Raw genomic sequence first — 24,621 nt, forward strand, 5'->3', positions numbered from 1 at the left:
TTGAATAATGTCTACTATGTTGGATTTAAACCTTCTTGAATGGCAATCTGACTGAGCTTACCATTTTCAGGCAATTCTATCTCTACTTCATTTTAGAAATGAGCTACATAAGTCTGAAGAAAAAATTTAGTTGGCACATAGATTGCTTAAAAATAATTCACTCTGATGAGATTTAATTTATTCTATTTAACAATTTAATTATTTTATTTAATGGCAGGAGTAGCCAATATTGAAATTTTAAAATATAATTTAGAATAAAAGTATAAAAATAATTAAGGTTAATAGAGACTTGAAAGACATGGGTGCCCAAAACTACAAACATTGCTGGGAGATACAAATTAAAACCTAACGACACACTGAGCTTCATGAGAGGAAAGAACCAGTATTTTTAAGATACCAGTTTTCCAAAATTTATTATTATCAATACAGTCACAATCTAGCTGAAAGTTTTTTTTAAAACCTAGGAATAGAGATACTATTAATAATTCTCAAATTCAAATGAAAATACAAAAAAAACCCTAGAACACCCAAAATCCCTTTTTAAAAAAACAAAATTGGAAGAGTGAAACTTCTACATTTTAGTAATAAAGTAAATGAACAAGACAATACTTATGAACAACAAAAGTGAAAAGGAACAACTAAACATCACAGATAAGAAATAGATTTCAATGTATATTTTATACCAAATAATCCACGGACCTACATGTAAGAGCTAAAATTGTGAAACTTTTACAAGAAACTAAAGAAATAGGTTATTGTACGGTGGACTAGACAACGTTTTCACAGATATGACAAAAAGCTAAGATTCATAAAAGAACTAACTGGTAAGAGAACTTCAACAAAATAAGACCCATGCTGTTCAAAAGACCCAAGTAAACAATGAAAATAGCAAACACTGATGAATCCATGGGAGAAACTGGAACTCCATACTGTTTGGGGGCAGTGCTGAGGATTGAACCCAGGGCCTGTCACATGTTAAGCAAGTTCTCTGCCATTAGGCTATACCACCAGCCCTGAGCTAGAACTCTCATTGCAGAATTGTATATAAATGGCCTAATTACTTTGAAGATATATTTGGAGGTGCCTTACTAGGTTAAACATTCTTCAGCCATATAACCACGCCATTCTATTCATAGTTGTTTACCCAAGAAAACAAAGTAAACGTGCACATAAAACCTTAGATATGCATATATGTGTATATATATGTATGTATGTATGTTCACAGAAGCTTTATTTATAATAACCCAAATCTGGAAAATGGATATCCATTATTAAGTGAATGGTAAACAAACCATATTTGTACATTAGAGTAGAACTCTGCAATAAGAGAATTAGCAATATAAGTAACATGGATGAAACAACATAATTATGCTAAGTAAAAGTGGTCACATTATAATAAAAATGCAATTTATATGAGGAACTAGAAAATGAAAACCAGCTTAAAGAGACAACAGACCAGCAACTTCCTAATGACAAATGATTGGCAAAAGGAGTTACAGAGACATGAAGGGTCTTTTGAGAATAATGAGCAAGTGTACTACCTTGACTGAATCGTCACTCAAGAAGATTTAACTCATTAACTGTAAAACTTGAATATAGTTATTTACTATATGTGAATGCTTCAATAAAGTTATTTTAAAACATTCAATTTCAAAACATTCATAATCTTAGTTTTGTTAAAAAATATATGAAATGTGCTAATACTAGGCCAATGTTACCTGATGGGGCGTGGTCGATCGGTATTTAGAATTAACCAGACCAGTTTAATATAATAGATTCAGCATTTAATAAACAGAAGAAAAGGAACTTACAAACCCAGGGACCCAGCAATCCAGGAGCACAGGGAACAAAAGGAAGGAGGCAAGCATACCTGGATGGTTTATCTGTTTTTCTGTGGCCCCAGGGGGACACACCCTAAATGGAATGTGATTGGCTGAGTTCCCCATCAGTTACCAAAGGGAGTAACTGCCTGAATGGTTATTGCTATTATTCTCTTAGCCAGTTTTAGTTTCTTTTCCTTTAAAAAGAGATTTATATTGATTTTTAATCACGTATATATGCATATCTACATACATGAGTACAGGTGCCTGCAGAGGCAAGAGGCACTTGATCCCACTGGAGCTCAAGTTACAGGCACCTGTGAATGGTGACATGGGTGTTGATAATTGAACGCTAGAAGAGCAGCACTCGCTCTTAACCACTGAGCTCTCCAGCTTGCAGTTTTAGTTTCTTTCTCTTTCTAGACATAGATAGTTGTTGAGCTTGGTGTTTAAATAACTGTCTATATTAGAGAGTTCCTTCTATTTCAGTGTGTGTGTGTGTTTTCCCACACACTAGTTCTTCAATTGTCTTTTCTAATCTGGATTCATCATGACTAGCTTTTCTATTGGATGTTGTATGGTCTGAGTAACCTACTTTTTTTCTTATTTTATCTAAGACCTGTTTGAAATGAACTGGAAGTTAGTTCCTGCACTCTACTCATCTTTTTGTAGTCTAAATGAAACCGTGTGTGTATCCTTGCATAATGACACTGGTAATCACTTAGGAATTAAACTCATTTTAGGAATATCTTTAAAGGTTATCAATGTTCTCCCTTTCAGAGAGTGCACGGGACATTCCTGTCCCTGCTGAAGCTATCAGCAAGTACCTGTGTTTTCTTGATTGTCATCATTGACCTGACATTCTCTTCCTCAGTATACTTAATCATTAAAATGGCAAGTACTGCATAGTATCTTTCCGAATACTGCTTTTAGAAAAGTTAAAAAAAAAAAAGGCTTTGCTAAAACATGTTGTCAAGCTACTTAAGAATCTGCTCTGTTTTTTTTTTTTTTTGGTAAAAAATAAATAAAATAAAATGCTACTTCATGGCTGATATTGAATTCCTATACTTAAATTTCTTTTCATGGGTGACAGGCATATATTTTAAGTGATATATCATGCACAAATGTTGTTATTATATTTACTGATATTACACGTTGAGCATTTATAGATGTTCAGGTTTATGTTAGTAATCTTTTGGAAGTATATCTAAACATTTTTTATCATAGAACAATTTCTTCCATCATAAAATATTAGAGATTGAAAGTCAAAAATAAAAATAGATAAAAATGAAAATGATTTATTTTATTAAATCACCAGTAACTTTTTCTGCATGAGTCGTACTAGATTCCACTTCAAAACTGGCTTTTATGTTTTATTTTAGACTTCTACAGATAAGACTAATCAGGGCTTCTTCAAAGTTATTTTTTGTTGCCTTTGGGAGAATTTTTTTCTCCCAAAAAAAATTTTTAAAAAGTTATTAAATGCCAAAGTCACAGTTGATTAGGAAAATTACTTCTCATATAGCACAGAAAATTCATTATGATTGGCATTAATTGTAAATTTTAAACTAGGTAGTAGACAGAGTTTAGAATATTTCAACACAAGGGCATGATGCACATCTGAGGCTGTAGATATAGCTGGTGATTAAATGCTGCATACACAGCAAAGGCCACACTACACCTCATTATGAATCCATCAAAAAATTACTTTAAAGAGAATAAGTAAAATATATTTAGGGGCACTGAAGAAATGGCTCAGTAGTTAGGAGCAATGATTGCTCTTCTAGAAAAGTCAGGTTTGATTACTAGCACCTGAACAGTAGCTCACACCTGTCTATAATTCCAAACTCAGGGACTCTCTTCTACCTTCTCTGGGCATTGCTCAAATGTGGTGCATAGATATATATGCAGACAAAACACCCATACACAGAAAATGAAAATAAAGGAAAAAATTTTAAGACACAATTTTAGGAAAAGTTATTTCTCTGAATTTATGCTGAATTATAGACAAAGAATACAGGAAAATGTCAGGATCTGGGGATCTTTTTGTCTGCTTGCTTAATGGTTGTTTTGAATTCTTTCAGGCTGGATAACTCCAAGAACTGCTAAACTGTAGACTATATATTAGCTTTTACAAATGAAATGAACATATCTTATAGAAAAGTTTCCATATATATAATAAATAAACTGGGAACTATAAAATCTGTTGAGATTGTAACTATACAAATATAGCTAATTACTAAATAAAATATCTACAGCACAATCACAAGCACAGGTCTTCAAGCTTAGCATGCATCACAAAACATCATATGATGTACTGATACAGACGTATAGAAAGGATTTTTGACTCTGTAGGTTATGTGACTAACAATGATTCTATTGCTATGCTTTGTATTTAGATCTTTAATGAATTCATTTATTTTTAAAATCTATTTTATGATATGGGTGTTTTGTCTGTCATATGTTTGTGTACCATGCATGCCTGGTGCTCGTGGCGGCCAGAAGAGGATGATGTCTGCCCTGAAACTGGGGTTTCAAATACTGTGAGCTGCCATGTGGGTGCTGGGAATTAAACCTGTGTCCTTCTGGAAGAGAAGCTAGTGCTCTTAATCTATGAGCCCTTTCTCTAGCCTTAGACCTATAATCTAAAGGTAAGGGGAAACAAAATCTCCCCAAATAAAGTGTTAGTATAAAAGTAGTACTTACCAGTACCGGAATTTGGAACCCAGGGTAAAATAATGTGCAAAAAAATTCTTTTGAGGTGGAAGTGGTCTATCCAGGCGGAAGAATGTATGATGTTCTACACATGCTTTCCACAAATTTTTACATGCTCTGTAATTCACCATATTAAATCCCAGCAATGTTTCTCTAGATTCATGCTGTATTAAAGGACAAAATTCAGAGAATATGGGAAAATATCAGGATCTGATAAGACTTTTGACAGATAAATTAAGCAAGCCCTATAAACATTAATCTCCTCCTTTATGGTTTTGTTTATTCAACAACGACTCAGTGAACTAAGTGAAAAGATAAGTAAAATGCATTTTAGTAATTTTACAACCTTTAGGGACTTCCATTCTCTATCATAGTTAGAAATACGTTTAAATTTTTTACCATTTTCAAATCTTATTAGCTATGAGTCTGCTTCAAAATATAATCATGGACCATAAATTAAATTTAAAATAGGCCCACAAATTGCATTGTACCTTGATGAAAAATAAGAATCTTCAGCACCTCCAAGCACTATTACAAAATCGCATTATAAACTGACTAGCGCTAAAACTGAATAACTTTAGTTTTTCTTTTTTGCCTAAACCACACTACAGCAAAGCACCTATCTCCTGAGTTCTGACTCCAGACAATGCGACCAGTCAATGCAGACTATGACAGATTGTTCTATGCCCCCTGGTAATACTCTCCACTCCTTCTTACATTAGATTATCTTCTAATGATAATTACTTTTTTGTCATGATCATAAATTAGTCAACTTGTTTTCATTTTTCTTGGTATTCTATTGTAATATAGCCACAACAGTTTATCTAATGTGCATAGACATATGATATTTCCCATTTGGGATAGAAGAGTAATGTTGTATGTGTATATATGTGTGTATATATATATATTCCTATCATCTGTATATACATGTATATATTTCTGTTCCTGGATCATAACATATATGTTTAGCTTGAGTGGTTAATACTTCCAACAACAGAGTATGTTCTATCTATATCCTACCCAGTTCTGCAAATTTCTGTTTTGGTTTTGTATTTGTTTACTGAGACAGCATTTCACACTGTAACTTAGGCTGGCCTGGAACTCACTATGTGGTTCAGGCTGGACTAGAACTTATGACAGTTCTCCTACCTTATCTTTTGGGTATTGCATTATAATCATGTACCACACCACCTAATTTCAGTCTTTCTTATTTCACTGTCTTGATAGACAGGCAAAAATGGAACATTTTGGTTGTGACCTACACCTATTCTAGATGACTAATAAAATTCAACATCCTTTCATGTTAATGGCCATGTGGATTTTTGGAGTGGGGAGGGAAGGTTGGGTAAAGCATGGCCTCTTCTGTAGACCAGGCCAGGTTTGAACTTGTGGCAATAACCCTCTTAGTTTCTCAAATGCTGGGATTATAGCTTTGGGTTGCCATGTTTACCTTGTATTAGTTTTTAAGGCAGGCTCTCACATTATGTAGCCAAGGTTGATTTTGAACTCACAACTTTCTTGTTTTAACCTTGTTAAGTATCTGGCTACCATGTGAATACTGTCTTTCCTGAAGTTGGTATTTAAGTCACTCACATATTTTCTGTTAGATAGAATATATATATGCAAGGACTTGTACAGGCATGTGTACTACATATATAGTCAGTGCTACTTTACTCTCTTAATGAGACTTCTTGATGAAAAGTTACCAGTTTTGAAACAGTCCAAAAAGATCAATTAATTATCTTTAAAGTTAAGAACTCCTATGCTTTCTTCAAGAAAAAATTTCATCATGCAAATATTTTCCATTATTAAATCATAATAAAATGTTCATATATAAGAATGTATTTTCATATTAGAAAGTAAAATGATTAAGCATAACTTGTTGATCACTAGAAAATTAAATGTACCATTAACAATTGTTTGTACATGAACTATCAGTTTACATGTTATATAATATACAATGAACATTATGAAAAATGACAGAGTGTCTCACGGAGAACATAATACAGTAACATTCTTAGTGTGTGTACCCTAAGATTTAGATATATTGCCTCTCTTTTAAACAGTTTCTTTAAACAGTCTGCATATAATTTGGACACTAACTGTATTTGAAGTGCAATAACAATTTTTTCCAATGAAACAATGGACACAAAGTGTCTTAAGAATGGGTGCAACAGGCCAAGCTGTGATTTAATTAAAAAAAAAAAGAGTAAGTGTAACAAATTAGAGTTTGGATTTGCTGCTGTGGTTTAGGCACAAAGTCTTGCTTTGTAGCTCTACATGTCTGAAACTTGCTATGTAAACCAGGGCTAGCCTTGAACAAGCAGCTACCCCACAATGTCTGCCTCCAGAGCACAAAGATTGCAGGTGTGCATCACTACACCTGACTATAAGTTTGGATAGTTACAAACAAAGGTTTTACAGAGAAACATTGGCAACATGACCTGCAGAGTATTCCTGTGTGTGGTCTTTAGCCACTCCCTATTTGGCTTTTAATGCTAACTGATACAATCTCTGAGAGAACAAGTATGAGAACTAAATAATAAGAATGGTTCATATATTACCAAGCACATATTGTTTTCAATAAATGTTACACTTCACAATTGTTATTATTATTCTTATTACTGGTAACACATTCACCACAATGAGGTAAACTAGAAAAGTTCCTTCTACAATATTCTCTCTAGTTACTCCAAGTAAAATATCTGTTCTCTAGTGTCTGGATAACAAGATTCATTACACTTTCTTCTCTGGATATTTACTTATACACACACACACACACACACACACACACACACACACACACACACGGTGTGACTGTTCTGTACCAGGATTAGTCATAATATTCCCCACTAACAGGAGAATGAACTGATAGTTTATGGCATATGCACTTAGTGGAATATCACACAATAAGGAGCAAACCATGCAACATCATGGATGTCAGTACAACCATATGAATTGCACATAGTGAAGGGAAAGAAGGCAAACACAAATAAACATGCTATATAGCTTCATTCTGAGCTATGAGTGTAAACTAATTTATGACAGTACTAATGAGAATAATGCTGCTTATCTGTTGGTAAAGTTAATAGCTGGAAGTGGACATCTCCTCCATTAGCACAGAACTAGGTCATGTTCTATATATTAATATGAGTTTATCAAGTATATACTTAAGGTCTAAGTACTTTCCCATACTAAATTTCATTTTGATAAAAATTCTATTTTTAAAATTATCCCATATTTGGTAAACATAAATGATAAACCATAATCACAAAATAGAACACTTTCTTCTAACAGATGGATATTGTAGCTAATTCAAATACAGTGTTAAGATTTTAAGGAAATTTTACACATATACATCTTAAAACATTGATATGAGATTCCCGTCTGAATGCTGTGAATATCACTGGTTAAAAAAGAAACTATCTTAGGCCTGCACAGGGCAGAATATAGGTAGGTGGAGAAAACTAAACTGAATGCTGGGAGGAAGAAGGAAGAGTGAGACACCATGGAGCTCTGCCAGAGACAGACAATGGAACTTTATCTGGTAAGCCACAGCCTTGTGGCAATACACAGATGGAGATGGGTTAAATTAAGATGTAAAAGTAAGCCAATAAGAAGCTAGAGCTAATGGGCCAAGCAGTGATGTAAATAATATGGTTTCTATGTGAGTATTTCAGGAGTCTGGGTGGCTGAGAAATGAACAAACAGCCTCCTAAAACATATTGGCAACCAACGTAGGACCATCATGTATTAATTTGCAAAGATTTATAAAAAAAATAATGCAAACCAAGAACAGGTTAGGTTGTTTGCACATTAATATTTGTAAATATGTACGTGTTTTGTGCCAGAGTCTTGCCTTATAACTCAGGATAGCTTCAAATAGATAGTCCTCCTGCATGCTTGTGATTATAGGTTTATGTCACCATACCACACAAAGCTAGTTAATTTGATAAAACAGGTAAAATAATTTATAAGATGAAGTTGTTTTAACACTATACTATCACTTTGATACAAAATGTAAGTCCATGAACTAGAAACAAATATTCAGCACTCTCAAAATAAAATAAGCTTTCCTATAAAAGGAACTCCTATGGATTTAATATGGTAGAAAATTACAAGTATTTACATGTATCCACTTTTGTCTACAATGACAGAAAGTTTTAATTATTTTATCACTGTGTGTTGATAGGCATGTAGGTGCACATACGCACATGAATTAGGATGCCAGAGGATAATCTCAGGGAGTATTTTTCAGAATATTGGAGACAGTCTCTCAAAGGCCGGGAGCTCTCTCATTAAGCTAGACTGGCAGGTCAGGGAGCTGGATGGATCAGCATGCTTCTGAGTTCTCAGATTAAACAGATAGATTATGAATGCAGCTTTTTTATTTGGGTTCAAGGCATCCAACTGCTGTTCTTGCACTTGTATAAACCCTATACAAATTGAGCCATTTTCCCCACCTATGGCTAGGCAATCTTATTTGTATCAATAATTATTAGATCAATACTCACCAACTCTTTTCTAAGTTGAATAAAAAATTGTTTGCATTTAAAAGAAATTTTTACAATCTTCAACCTGCATAAAAGAGAATTAGAGTGTTCAAAATTACTGGCTAAATATGAAAATATTAAAAGATTTGGAAATTTATAGGTATGATTTTTTCATATTTTATGGTTTTTGAAAGTTTTATACATTTATACCTCCAACTCTCTCTGATACTACTACACTTTCTCCTTCCTAACTTCATGGCCTCTTTTTAATTTTTGTTTTTGTTACTAATAACCCCAAGTTCAACTACTGCTGCCCATGTGCACACAGGTAAGTGGCCATGATCTTAAGTTTAATGTGTGCCAATATTTTCACATTTTGTCATATAATCTCTAATACATATATCAATAATGTAAAGTTTATGGAGCTTCCTAGAAAACAAAAAAAAAATCTAGGTGCTCAACTGAGAAAATTTTTAACCAAATTCTATCTTCTATGAATTACATATTTCCCAATTTTCTATTTTCAGAAATATTCACCAAATTAAAGTCTCAACAAATATAAATAACATTTAAAATTTTTAATATTACAAAGCATGCATGAAGGAAAGTATAAAATTTTAGGGTTTTATAAGACTTTATCTTACAAACCATTAAAAAAAACTTATACATTACCTTTTAAAATATATGTAACTTATTTTTGTTTGTTATTTGAGACAGTCTCTCACTACATAGCCTTGGTTGGCCTGGAATTCACTGTTGTAAACCAGTCTGGTTTGCCTCTGACTTCACTGTGGCCACAACACCCAGCCCAAATATATGCAATTCATATAACACTAATTTCTCAATGTTCCATTAGTACAATTCTTGACTCAAGCTGGTTTGGCTTCTTATAATAACCATATAAAAATCATAATACTCAGATCTTTGTTGGCTGTAACACTTAAATGCTATGAGGCCAAAGAGACTGGATCTTAGTAAAATGTGATTTGGGACCCAATTTTCTAGTATTTCTAAGATTTGACAGTGGTTCTAAGTTTTGATCTTCATGGCTCATACCTGTATCTATTAAGAAGCTCTCAAAGAATAAAGTTCTCCAATCTCAGTCACTTGAGAAGACAAATGTACCAGTCATACTTAGGCAGATCCTTTTAGAGTGGGGAAATACAAGTTTAGGTCTGAACTTTGTGTTACTGGGGGACTGAACCCAGGACTTTACACATGTCAGTCAAGTGCTATAATACTGTGCTAAATTCCCAGACCCAGGGTTGAAATTTATTATTTTTCTATTATATCTTGTGCTCTTACTTTATAAATAAATAACAACATGGATATATTATTTTCTCATATAACAGAGGGTATTATTTCCAGAAAGTAAAAAGACTGTATAAAATAGCCTGTATTTGTGGAAAGAAAGTAATTTAAAAACCTATACAGAACTACATATACTTTTAAATTTATACATTAATATTAGGAATCATCATGCAAGCAACAAATAAAAATGTTATTCATTTCTAAATGGATGAGAGAAAATACAATCTAATTCTAGTCATCTTCATTTTACAAATACCAGAAAACATCAAACAATACAAAATTTTACACTGGATGATGGTCTTTAACAAAAGTCTACTTGTATGACTTGTGTTTCTTACAAACATATTCTATCAAACAATGAATAACACTTGTTTTATATAATAATATAGCTATAATATAATACTTCTTCCTTTGATTTACGTGTTCTTAATATATCTTCTATAGTGAATTCTATTAATCTGCCTCTTTATGTTTCGTATATACCTCTTGTAAATAGAATATACGTAAAACTTTCAATCCCTTCTGAGTATTTCAAAGAGGATAGATGAAACATCAATAGCACATAAAAAGATGGTCAACATTATTAGCTATAAAAGAATACAGAGTAAAATTAAAATGAGATATCATTTAGTACCCAGCAGGATGCCTTTAAGTCAAAAGACTAACAATAAATGGTAGGGAGACTATGGTGAAATTAACCTAGCACATATCCCATTGGGGATGAAAGGTGATAGATACCACAGTTTGAGAAAAAAGCCTGGCGAACTTAGAAATTCTAATCCTTTGTATACGCCCCCTACCAACACTTATACAAATACACAGTGGAGCACCAGTCTTTAAAGTCCAAAGAAACGGCTCTCTGTTCCTCCCTGTTCTAGAGACAGCCGCTTCTTTTCGTGCAGTGCCAGCCTCGTTCCAGAGACACGACGGTGAAGGTTGGAGCGAATGGATTTGGCCATATTGGACGCCTGGTTACCAGGGCTCCCTTCACTTCTGGCAAAGTGGACGTTGTTGCCATCAATGACCCTTTCATCGACCTCAACTACATGGTCAACATGTTCCAGTATGACTCAACCCCCGGCAAGTTCAAAGGCACAGTTAAGGCTTAGAATGGGAAACCGGAAGGCCATCACCATCTTTCAGGAGCGAGATCCCGCCAGCATCAAATGGGGGGGATGCCGGCGCCGAGTATATTGTGGAGTCGACCGGTGTCTTCACCACCATGGAGAAGGCTGGGGCCCACTTGATGGGTGGGGCCGAGAGGGTCATCATCTCCGCCCCTTCTGCCAATGCCCCCATGTTTGTGATAGGTGTGAACCATGACAAGAATGACAATTCCCTCAAGATTGTCAGCAACGCTTCCTGCACCACCAACTGCTTAGCCCCCTTGGCCAAGGTCATCCATGACAACTTTGGCATCGTGGAAGGACTCATGACCACAGTCCATGCCATCACGGCCACCCAGAAGACTGTGGATGGTTCCCTCTGGGAAGCTGTGGTGAGATGGCCGTGGCGCTGCCCAGAACATCATCCCTGTGTCTACTGGCGCTGCCAAGGCTGTGGGCAAAGTCATCCCAGAGCTGAACGGGAAGCTCACGGGCATGGCCTTCCGCGTTCCTACCCCCAATATGTCCGTCGTCGATCTGACATGCCGCCTGGAGAAAGCTGCCATGTATGATGACATCAAGAAGGTGGTGAAGCAGGCATCCGAGGGCCCACTAAAGAGCATCCTGGGCTACACTGAGGACCAGGTTATCTCCTATGACTTTAACAGTGACTCCCACTCTTCCACCTTCCATGCTGGGGCTGGCATTGCTCTCAATGACAACTTTGTAAAGCTCATTTCCTGGTACGACAATGAATTCGGCTACAGCAACAGAGTGGTGGACCTCATGGCCTACATGGCCTCCAAGGAATAAGAAGCCCGCCCTGGACCACCCATCCCAGCAAGGACACTGCAAGAGAGAGGTCCTCGGCTGCTGAGCAGTCCCTGTCCTAACTAACCCTTGACACTGAGCATCTCCCTCACAGTTTCCATCTCAGACCCCCAGAATAGCAGGAGGGGGCTTAGGGAGCCCTACTCTCTTGAATAGCATCAATGAAGTTCATTGCACCCTTCAAAAAAAATAAAGTCCAAAAATAAACTGATGAACTGTGAAACAAAACGTGATGTAACTAAGTGATAGGGCATTATTCAACCTTAAAGGGGGCACTGATTGATATATGCTCCAAGATAGACGAATGTTAAGAACATGCTAACTGAGTCACTCAAACACATGGTATAATATCTCATTTTAGAAAAAATAGAAATATACTTAGGGCTGGAAGTAAGAGGCAAGACAAGGGGTACAAAATGATTTATGACAAATGATCTTTTCGGGACAATGAAAATGGTTCACAATTATATTAGGTGATGCTGTGTTCTTTAAATATACTACTAGCACTGTATATTTTCCAGAGGAATACATAAAGTATATAAATTATAAAGTTTATAAATCAATTTTGATAATCTGCCTCTTTCAATCTGAAATGGTGGGTGCTATTTTTCCTGAAGAACTTAGTGATGGAGGAAGGTCATTGGTTAAATTAAAAGAAACTGCTTGGCTCTCATTGGTTAGGAGATAGGTGGGAGGAGTAAACAGAACAAAACGCTGGGAGGAAGAGGAAGTGAGGTCAGACTCGACAGCTCTCTGCTGGGGAGCAGACGCTTCAGAGAGAGACGCCATATTCCCCGCTCCAGGGAAGACGCACGCTATGAAGCTCCGACCCAGGATGGACTTAGGCTAGAATCTTCCCGGTAAGACCGGTGCTATACAGATGATAAGAAATGGGCTAGTCCAGGTGTGAGAGTTAGCCTAGAAGAGGCTAGGTAGAAATGAGCCAAGCGGTGTTTAAATGAATAGAGTGTCTGTGTAATTATTTCGGGGCATAAGCTAGCCGAGCCAGGCGGCTGGGGTGTTGGGGACGCAGCCCCGCCGCCGCCCCTATTACTACAAATGGCGCCCAACGTGGGGCTCGAACCCACGACCCTAAGATTAAGAGTTTCATGCTCTACCGACTAAGCTAGCAGGGCAGGCGGCTGGGGTGTTGGGGACGCAGCCCTGCCACCGTCCATATTACTACAGATGGCGCTGCTTGGCTCTCATTGGTTAGGAGATACGTGGGAGGAGTAAACAGAACAAAACGCTGGGAGAAAGAGGAAGTGAGGTCAGACTCCACAGCTCTTGTCTCCGGAGCAGACGCCCCAGAGAGACGCCATGCCCCGCTCCCAGGCAGACACACGCTATGAAGCTCCGACCCAGGATGGACTTAGGCTAGAATCTTCCCGGTAAGACCGGTGCTATACAGATGATAAGAAATGGGCTAGTCCAGGTGTGAGAGTTAGCCTAGAAGAGGCTAGGTAGAAATGAGCCAAGCGGTGTTTAAATGAATAGAGTGTCTGTGTAATTATTTCGGGGCATAAGCAGGCCGAGCCAGGCAGCTGGAGTGTTGGGGACACAGCCCCGCCGCCGCCCCTATTACTACAAATGGTGCCCACGTGGACAACTGCTTCCACATAAAGCCCGAGACTGCTTGGGAAGTAATTCTAGAACAAAATGACAGCTTTGTGCATGGTTTCTTGGTAGCAGCACTCTCTTGGGTCTACTCTGCTTGCTAGAGGCAAGCAAGCGCCTCATCTAAAAGAGGCTTCCTGACTCAGCTTTAGCTGCAAAACCCTGCAGATCATTAAGAGGTCCTGCCACGAAACACTTAAACGGTGTTGACGAAAAGCTGAATGCATGCTTTTCGGTTTTCAGCCATAGCAGGAAAAAAGCTGCGCCGTTTAAAAATGCCAGCTTTCTGGGCCATCCTGCCAGGGCAAACTCTGACTGTTTGAGGCAGGAGGGCCGGCTACAGAGAGAGGACTTGAGTGTTGTCTGTTGTAGCTTGCTGGCTGGCAGGGACCTTGAAATGCTATAAACATGGCTACAGCCAGTACTTCAGCCTTGAGGCTGGAAAGCTAAGGAATGGGCTACATCTAGCCGGCAAAGCCACGCCTTTAGTCCTACTGATATTGCTTGGTAAATTAAGGACTCATGTGGTCAGAAAAAGAGAGATATACAGTAAAGAGAGATTCAAAGACAATGAAAATTTCTAAATGGTTTACTGTGTGTTAAAAATATATGCAGACTAAAAGTTAAAATTCTTAAAGTAAACATCTGTGACTTCAAGGTGTGGCAGCACACACCTTTAATCCCAGTGCCTGGAAGGCAGAGACGAACAGATCTCTGTGAGTTCAAGTTGTAGTAGCAAACACCTTTAATCCCAATGCCTGGGAGGCAGAGACAGGCGGATCTCTGAGAGTTCAAAGACAGCCTGGTCTACAGGGTTATTCCAGGTCAAAGATACGCGCTCAAAAAGCAAAAAGTTAACATAGCTTAGATTCTTAAGTGCCTAGTGATTTAAAGGCACAAATCAAAAGTGCTCCTGGATAGTAAAAAATTGCAGATTCACAATAGGACAGATTCAGACCACTAAATGAGTCACACTGTTGGATGAATGTACGTAGGCTTGGGAGAGAGAAGAAAAAGAATATAGAGAATAAAGTTAATGGTTTAAAAAAAATAAAGGTAAAGTCTTTAAAGAGACAGAGTACAGATAGTTAAGAGATTAAAAGAAATAAAGAAAAATAAGCCATGTAAAAATGGAAAATTCACAGAGAGTCTGGATTATGTACATTGTGTTTTCTTTAAAATTTTTGACTGTGAAGGAGCTAAGTACAGAGAGACATTTCATTATATGGGCTGCCAAGTGGAACCAGAACGGATATCATGAGGGTATGATTTCAAAATTTGGATCTAAGGATATGATACTTTGGAAAAGAGTTTCTTATTTTGTTTTCACAGAGGATGAGACCCTGTTCATTTCTTCAATTCCGATTTGGTACGATGGACCACGTCCTCCTGAAGGGTTGCTGTGAACATCTTCAGAAAATTGCTTCGCTCAACTGCCAACTGAGATGAAACTAGCACACAGGTTATACCATGAAAGACCTAATTAACGACGCCCCCATTCAGCAGGAAGCAGTTTGGAGAGAAAAAACTGCGCCCATGTTCCCAAATATGGTTTATAAAATGTTCTTTTACATTTAAAGGGGGAAATGATATCGGTATGAATAATTTGCATTGGTATGGATTTTACAGTCAATTTTGTTATATGTATATGTATTTCTGATCTTGAATAAGGTGTTGTGATTGTGTAGTTCATTTTTAAAATGTAATGTATAATAAGAAATATAGGTTGTTAATGGATAATCATCGATAATAGTAAAGCTTGTAGTCATGTTAGTTAGATTTTCTAGATATATAGAGATATTTTAGATAGACATTCTTCATGTCTTTCAAAAGATTACAGAATAGGACATTTAATGTTTTAATAACTTAGGACTTTTCATGACAATGAGACACTCTGCTCTTGGCAGCACCAATCTACTTCAAGAGGAAGATGGGCATCGAAGAGGATCCTTATGGAGTTTGATAGCCATTTGGGCAAAAAACTGCTCTTGCCTGGACTATTGCATAAACTGGACACAGAGAACCCACAGAGAGAGGACTACTGAACTTGCCTAAGGTGAGATGATCTTTCAGGGTTCCTGATTCATGAAAGAGTCTGCGAGACATTCTGCAGGACACAACAGATAGTGACTGAACTGATTTTGAATTTTCCTGCTTTATGGAAATGTCTGCTGGATACCATGGGCCTGAAGGCTGAAGATGGATGCCCCAACGGTACAGAGGTGACTGTCCAGGCAGCGAGATGTCTCTGTCATTTCTAGAATTTTAAAAGTTGCTTTTTTCTTGTTTGCTTAGGTAGTATTGTATCTTTCTGGAGTCTTTGATGGAGTTAAGAATAGTTAGTTATAGTTATAGTTTTCCTTAGTTATGATAAAGATTATTGTAACTTTTACTTGATAACTGTTTCGTTATATGTAATTTTGCCACGTTAAAGTTAAAGCCTTTTTTTTTTTGTTTAAACCGAAAAAGGGGAAATGATGGAGGAAGGTCATTGGTTAAATTAAAAGAAACTGCTTGGCTCTCATTGGTTAGGAGATAGGTGGGAGGAGTAAACAGAACAAAACGCTGGGAGGAAGAGGAAGTGAGGTCAGACTCGACAGTTCTCCGCTGGGGAGCAGACGCTTCAGAGAGAGACGCCATATTCCCCACTCCAGGGAAGACGCACGCTATGAAGCTCCGACCCAGGATGGACTTAGGCTAGAATCTTCCCGGTAAGACCGGTGCTATACAGATGATAAGAAATGGGCTAGTCCAGGTGTGAGAGTTAGCCTAGAAGAGGCTAGGTAGAAATGAGCCAAGCGGTGTTTAAATGAATACAGTGTCTGTGTAATTATTTCGGGGCATAAGCTAGCCGAGCCAGGCGGCTGGGGTGTTGGGGACGCAGCCCCGCCGCCGCCCCTATTACTACAATTTAGCTTAATGTTTCTCACATGACAGGATTTCTTTAATTCTCTTGCTTCTGCAACTATAGACCAAGTTGATGAGTTTCATCTTTTAACACTTGCGAATATTTCACTCCATCATTCGTGGGCTTTCCAAAGACAAGTGTCATGTAATTCTTGCCCTTATTTCTCTGCAAAATGATGTTTTTGGTGTTTTCATTGTCTTGAAATTTACAGTTGAATCCAGATATGATTTACTGACTAAAAGGAATCAGGTAAACATTCCTCAGCCGAAACTTCATGTTCATCTGACAGGACGAAGGCTGTGGTTACTGCACTGTGAGCAGCCTGAAGTGCAGGTTTAGCTTCTGCAAGTGCCCTTATTCTGCCACTCTCACTGTCCCTGGTTTCCTACTAGTCTCTTTCAATTGCTTTTCTTGCAATTTTTTAGCTGTAATCCCCAGTTATTAGACAGGACCTTTGTTGATACAGCCTGTAATATGTGAGTGGGGAATCCGGTTTAATCCGATGATTAAATTTAAGTGGCATCGAAGAAGTCCATCCCCTTAGCTCTCACCATGAAAACAGGAAAAGGCACTTGGTTCATGAACTCACAAAGTTTGAAGGCTCTCAGAAGACGGGACACCTTAAGTTTTTTCTTAATCCATTCTACATCTGCCACCTGGCAACGAGTCACCGCCACCTTTTAAGCACTCCCGATCATCCATTCCCTTTTAGTCACTTGTCTCCAACTCTCAAGGCAGGAGTTTACTCTGAGAAGAACTTAAAGAAAGTTGTCAATTTTCAGTTTCTTTTGGGTTTTTCTTTGTTGTGGCAGCAGGACAGTGAACACCTTACATGTCAGATCGAGGAGATAAACTCTCTGTTCTTCTTTTACTATCTTAATGTCTTTGTTTTCTTGTACTTTGTATTGTAGAGAATAGCTGGAAATTATCCATTATAGCCCATGGTGATATGGGCTTGATAGTTCTAGCAGCTTTAAATCCCATATATTTAATTATTGAAAGCAATATTTAAGATTCATATCATGAAATATGTAGCACAAATAATAAAAACCCCGAGACAGATACTGGGGTTCAACCTGAAGATCAGAAAAGCAAAGCAGCCAAGCCACTAGAGAGCTCTTACCTGTAGACTGAAAAAGAACGAGTTCCTGGGCATCCTACCTTATATTTCTCTCTAGTGCTGGAATTAAAGGTGTGTGTGCCTCCCTAGTACTGAAATTAAAGGTAGGAGCCACCATCACCTGGATCTGTTTCTGCATTGATCTTGTGTAGTCTAGGGTAGCCTTGAATTTACAGAGATCCATCTGCCTCTGTCTCCCAAATCCTGGAATTAAACGTATGTTCTACCACTGCCTGGGCTCTCTAGTGGCTTAGTTTTATGTTCTGGTCTTCAGGCAAGCTTTATTTATAAAACATAAATAAAATATCATATAGAAATATTTTCTAATTAATAATTCAATGTTAACATGCATTGTTTGGTTTTCTTAAACCCAACCTGCATAAGGCTTTGGGCATATGAGTATTATTTCCCAATTTTAAGCCAGCTTCAAATATTTAAATGATGCATCAAGTCTTCATCACAAATATCTGACATAAGCTGATTCCTCAAAATTCACTGTCTCCTTCCAACTGAGAACCCTTTTTTGCATCCTAAAAAGCCACCTCAAATTCAATAAAATATTCTACATGGTATATTCTTTTCTGTTCACACAAAAATATCAGTAGTTTGCCAGAGTCCTCATTTTATAATAATGAAACAGTAAAAAAAAACAAAGATTATATAATACAGAGCTTTGAAAATTGTTTAATTATCATTTGCATTTTAACTACGATCTCCTGAAAATAAATTATGATTCTGACATTTGCATATAGTATAAAAATTAATTTTTGTGCATCCTATCTATACTTACAAGCAAGAATTTTGTTATTGTTCATTTGATTTTGCCCTTGAACATACCACAATTACACAGAAAATATTTCAAAGGTAGAAGATGAAACACTAAACAATCTTTAGTTTCACCAGGTATTTTTGCATTTATAATACAATTTACCAACTTTAAGTGAGCAATTCAAGAATTTTAATAAATCTGTTCAACTGCATAACCACCACAGAGCAATCATGTAATACTTCTGCCATCTTACAAAGTCTCCTTGGTGCCAGGCAGTGGTGACACATGCAATTCCAGCACTCGGAGGCTGAGGCAGGCAGATCTCTGTGAGTTTGAGGCCAGCCTGGTCTACAAGAGCTAGTTCCAGGACAGGCTCTAAAGCTACAGAGAAACCCTGTATCGAAAACGAACAAACAAATAAAAAACAAAGTCTCCTTGGTGCCCATTTACAGTTAATAGCCTTGTCCCATATACATATATATGTTTTAAGGTTTCATATATAGGAAAGTACATTCTTTTGGACCTGGTATAAAGATGAGGGTAGGGGTATAAATGTTTTTAGTATATCAATAGTCCATCTCTTTTTAATGCTAAGTAGAATTATACCATGTTACTATACCATAATTTGTTTATTCCTTCAGTTGATACACATTTTGATTTTCATTTTATGTTATGATCACTTTAGCTATGAATTTTATGAACAAATCTTATTTTTACATATATGACCTAAGTTTCTCATGCTAGGATTACATGGCTCCATGTTTGGTCTATTGATATCTGACCAATGTATTTATTAGTTACTTCTCCTATTACTGTGACAAAACGCCTGACAAAGATAACACAAGGAAGAGAGTTTATTCTGACTCACACTTTGAGGGCACAGTCCATTATGGAAGGGAAGACATGGCAGCAACAGCAAAAGGTAGCTGTGTCCGTAGTCAAGAAGCAGTGAGAAAAACAAATGCTAGAATTCAGCGTTCTGTTTTTCATTTGGTTCAAGATTCCAGGTTATGAAATTATGCTGCCCAAACTTAGGGTGGTCTTTCCAGTTCATTAGTCCAGTGGTTCTCAATCTTCCTAATGCTCCGGCCTTTAATACAATTTCTCATGCTTTCGTGACACCCTCCCCCAAATCATAAAACTATTTTCAGTGCTACTTTATAACTGAAATTTTGCTACTGTTATGAATCATAATATAAATATTTTTGGAGACTGAGGTTTGTCAAAGGGGTCGCAACCCACAGGCTAAGAACCACTGTTTATTAGCCCAGTGTAGAAACTACTTTTCAGATATTTATTTCTGTTATCATAGTCTTTACTAGTTCCAACACTGCTCAAAAGACTTTCTCAGTTCTTTAACTATGAGCCTTGAACAATGAGTAAAGCGAGTTACATACATTCAATGATACAGTCAATAGTTTCATTCCAAATATCAAACTAAGGCAAGATAATAAACCCTGCAAGGAAAATGTGAACTTCTGTAGCTCAATGTGAGGCTTTTGGGTAAGATGATGGAATCATGTGGGCTCAAAGGGTTGGGCAGTAAGACCCCTCCAGTTCCAATACCTGCAATATATACATAGACTCAAACCAGTTCCATTCCATTTCCTCCTGTAGCATTCCTACAGTGGACATCCCTTGGTCCATCAACAATATCTTAGAATCTCCATTGAAACTGGGACTTCACTTTCACAACTTCATGCAGTAGCCTCTTGGCCACTTCTTTTTAATGGGACTCTAACCCTCCCACATATTAACTGACTTCAGCAGATCTCTAAAACCATTACACAAGACTGCAGGGCCTCCTCAATCTTATATCTTAATGTCTACAATGTCAGGTGCACAAAAGTGCTAATTTCTGTTGCCAACTCAGAATGGAGCTCAGTTGCAGCCTATTTGGTGACCCTGGGAAACAAGTTTTGTTTTGGTTTGGTTTTGGTTTTTCAAGACAGGGTTTTTCTGTGTAACTGAACTAGCTTCCCTGGAACTAGCTCTGTAGACTAGGCTGGCCTCCAACTCAGAGATCTGGCTGTCTCTGCCTCCAGAGTGCTGGGATTAAAGGCGTGTACCACCACTACCCAGCCACAGTTGCTTTTGAACAAGGAACCCCTTGAGCAATATTCTCAGTTTAGGTTTTCTCTTTTGAAATAAATTTGCATTTTTCATAAGATGGAGCCTTCAGTATTCTTGGGATCCCATTCCTATGAAAACAGTGTGAAGGATTTTCTTCACTGGGCCTACTCTCTAATGATCACAGCTCTTTGAGCCTGTCTTTTCCGTAGTTTCACACTTGCTCACACTCTTCTTCACAGACCTCCACTTTTCATCTCTCTGCTCCACTTTTTACTCTTGGTTACTGTAGGCTGGAGAAGGCTGTAAACAGCAAACAACACAATACTGCCTTGAAATTCCTCTACCAAATAAATTAGCCCATTCCTTTTCAATTTGTCCAACTTAAGTTCTCAGGACATGAGCCAAATAAAGTTAGATTTCTTTCTTTTCTTTTTTTCTTGCCAGAATGTAACATGAATGGCCTCAAGCCAAGATCCCCATAAAGTACTTGTTCCCCTTTAAGACTTCAGGAGCAGGAAGGAAGGAAGGAAGGAAGGAAGGAAGGAAGGAAGGAAGGAGAAAACCAAAAAAGCCCGGCAGTGGTGGCACATGCCTTTGATGCCTTTGATCCCAGCACTCGGGAGGCAGAGGCAGGTGGATCTCTGTGAGTTCGAGGCCAGTCTGATCTACAAGAGCTAGTTCTAGGGCAGGCTCCAAAGCTACAGAGAAACCCTGTCTTGGGGAAAAAAGGTGGGGGGACACCTCATAAGACAGGCCTCCACTATCCAGTATTCTCTGAATCCTGGCCTTCCACAATGACCCATAAAGTTCTGCTTACAGAATTCTGGAGTTTTTATAATCCAAAACTCTAAATTCTTCTACACTTTCCCATACAAACTAGTTCTACAGGCTTAAGAACCACAAAGTATTAAAACAGCAAAACAGCAACAACCTTACTGCTGGCAACAATTGTCTGTATTAAGTATTTTTCTTTTTGTTATGACAAAAGTAACTTAAGGAAAGAAAGGATTATTTTGGCTCACAGCTTGAAATTACAGTTCATCACGGCAGAGAAGGCATGGTGGTACAGGCCTAAAGGCTTGTTTCCATAGTAATTCTATTCCCATTAACTTGACAAGATTAATTATCACAATTTGCTTTGGAGTCACAGAGGAGACATACCTCTAGGAGTGTCTGTGAGGGGTTTCCAGGAGAGGATTAGCTGAAACCCATCCCCAGCAACCAGATATAAAGAGGTTTAGGCTATACTCCTGCCTCTGCTGCTTCTTTCTGAACGAGTTCATCTACGGATGCTACTTAACTCTTTCTTGACATTACATTCTAGAACGTCAGTCTTCTGATACTGACTCAATAGCAACAACTTTCCAGGGAATTTCCAGGCTTTCAGTACTGGATTGAGACAGCTGAACTTCTCAGGCTGAACTCTAGGCTTCCCAGCCACTCCAACAAACAGATGGCCACTGTAAGGACTACCATGTAAGATAACCTAATAAATTCTATTTCTTTCTCTCTTCTTCCTCCCTCCTCCCTTCCACCCTCTTCTTTGTTCCTCCAGAGCACTGCTTAATAGATTTTAATTTTAAAGAAAATGCCAGTTTCCAAAGTTAGTGTATCTTTTTTTTTTTTTTTTTTTTTTTTTTTTGGTTTTTCGAGACAGGGTTTCTCTGTGGTTTTGGAGCCTGTCCTGGAACTAGCTCTTGTAGACCAGGCTGGTCTTGAACTCACAGAGATCTGCCTGCCTCTGCCTCCCTAGTGCTGGGATTAAAGGCATGCGCCACCACCGCCCGGCAAAGTTAGTGTATCTTATTGCATTTCCATCAGTAATACAATGTTTCAAAGGTGATACATTACAAAAATCCTGGGATTAGAGCTTTTAAAAGAAAAGGCAGTTATGAGAGCTTCCTAAGACATTTATTTCTATTAGCTATCATATTTCTACTTTTATTCTATCAATGTATTATTAAAGTAACTAATTATGGAAGCCTATTAAAAATAATAAATACTGGGGGGAAAACAAGATCAAATCTTTTAGGAGATATACAAAAGAAACCTACTGATACAATGTATTGATTTTGAATTTGCTTCTTTCCCTAAATTCACTTTATTTAAAAGAGCTAAACCTTTGAATAACCTTGAGTACATTAAGGTTATTAACGATCAAAGTGATTTTTATAATCCTTAATTTATCACCTTAAAAAGAAAAATGTTTTCTCTTTTTCCTTGCTTTGAGATACAGAAATCATAAATCATAGTGGTAGCCCATCTTGAACAATGAGAGCAAGGACAACAAACAGAAGATGGCAGAAGGATAAGACAAAGGAAGAATGAGTGTAAAACCTTTGTGGAACCCACATGCTTTGCTTGTACTAATTTAAACAACCACAGTACTGGATCGTTGGTTCAGTAGCCATGCATCTTCCAGCTTATAAACTGGTATTTCAATGGATGCATTTAAATAAAAACAGCAAGTGCAAATCTTATATCAGCCACAAGCGAGAATTCTTATGATAATATTTGTATATTCTCTAAGAAGAAAATATAATAATACTTTTAAGAAGCAATATTGAAACAAATTATCTTGGTATCTTTTGATTCATTTTCAGTGAGCAAAATAAAGTATAAATTGAATCACACATGAAAGCTGACTAGATTATAACAGTTTAAAGGTTATTTAGTACGAATTAGTATATTTGGTAATATTATGATAAAAGCAAAATTATTTGTAGAAATCCTTACCATGGAAAAGTATTCATCCGCATCCTGTTCTTGTAAATCAGAATTCCTCCTGACATCACTCCAATCATGATTTCATTGTTACTTTGATCCTTCAAAATAAACACATGACAATCTAAAATAATTAAAACAGGATTAGATTTTTTAAAACACACATTGTGTTTTAAACAAAACTGAATTATACTAAACACAAACCCAAACAGTTTGTTGTTGTCTCATAAAAGGCAAATTTCAAAAAGGTTAAATGTGGCAGTATTAAAATTCACTAATTTAGAAGCTGGAGAGATGCTTTAGCAGTTAAGTACTTGCTGCACAAGCATGAGGACCAGAGTTTGATCCTTAGAATGCCATGTGACCTTGGCAGCCCATCTGTAATTCCAGTCTTGGAATGAGGAGAAAAGTGATCCTCTGAGTAAACTGTCTAGCAAGACTAGCCATATCAGCGAACTCTGGGTTTAATTCTGCCTAACTGAATAAAAACAGCCATCAAGAATGATTCTTGTCATCAAACTCAGTCTCTATATGCACATGTACACATGTTCAGGTACACCACACATATGTAAGGAACTGTATACCACAGAGAGAGAGAGAGGGGGGGGGAGGAGAGAAGAAAAAGGAGGGAGAGGAGAAAGAGAGAGAGAGGAGGAGAGAGAAAGAAGAAAGAAAAAGAAAGGAGAGAGATAAAGATAGAGAAGGGGAGGGGAGAGAAGGAGAGGGGAGGAAAGGAAAAAAATCATTGTCCTATGTAGTGAGGGGTGGCGGGACTGTGTCCTGCCACCCGGCTAGCTTTACCCGAAATAATTACATAGAAACTATACTCTTTTAAACACTGCTTGGCCCATTAGCTCTAGCCTCTTACTGGCTAACTCTAACATCTTGATTAACCCATTTCTAATGAGTGTAGCACCACGAGGTGGTGTCTTACCGGGAATATTCTTAACCTGCATCCATCTCGGAGAGGAGAGCTATGGCAACTGCCTGACTCGGCTTTCTTTCTCCCAGAATTCTGTTCTGTCTACTCCACCCACCTAAGGGCTGGCCTATCAAAGGCCAAGCAGTTCTTTATTAATTAACCGATGAAAGCAACAGATAGATGACACTCCCACATCATTTCCCCTTTTTCTG

At 37.5% G+C, this 24,621-nt stretch overlaps 1 protein-coding gene across 6 annotated transcripts in view; it reads right to left on the bottom strand.

Annotated features, from left to right (window-relative positions):
• Positions 1-24,621, bottom strand: part of Ptpn4 (protein tyrosine phosphatase non-receptor type 4) — a 194,103-nt gene that overhangs the window by 67,346 nt on the left and 102,136 nt on the right. For all 6 annotated transcript variants that reach the window (XM_075987730.1, XM_075987726.1, XM_075987728.1 and 3 more), the window contains 3 exons: positions 23,500-23,588; positions 9,050-9,113; positions 4,527-4,699 (listed from right to left, as the gene is read on the bottom strand). In XM_075987730.1, the coding sequence (XP_075843845.1) occupies positions 4,527-4,699; positions 9,050-9,113; positions 23,500-23,588 (326 nt within the window). The remainder of the gene's footprint in view (positions 1-4,526; positions 4,700-9,049; positions 9,114-23,499; positions 23,589-24,621) is intronic.

Source organism: Microtus pennsylvanicus, chromosome 10 (genome assembly GCF_037038515.1).
Source record: "Microtus pennsylvanicus isolate mMicPen1 chromosome 10, mMicPen1.hap1, whole genome shotgun sequence".
Taxonomy (NCBI): domain Eukaryota; kingdom Metazoa; phylum Chordata; class Mammalia; order Rodentia; family Cricetidae; genus Microtus; species Microtus pennsylvanicus.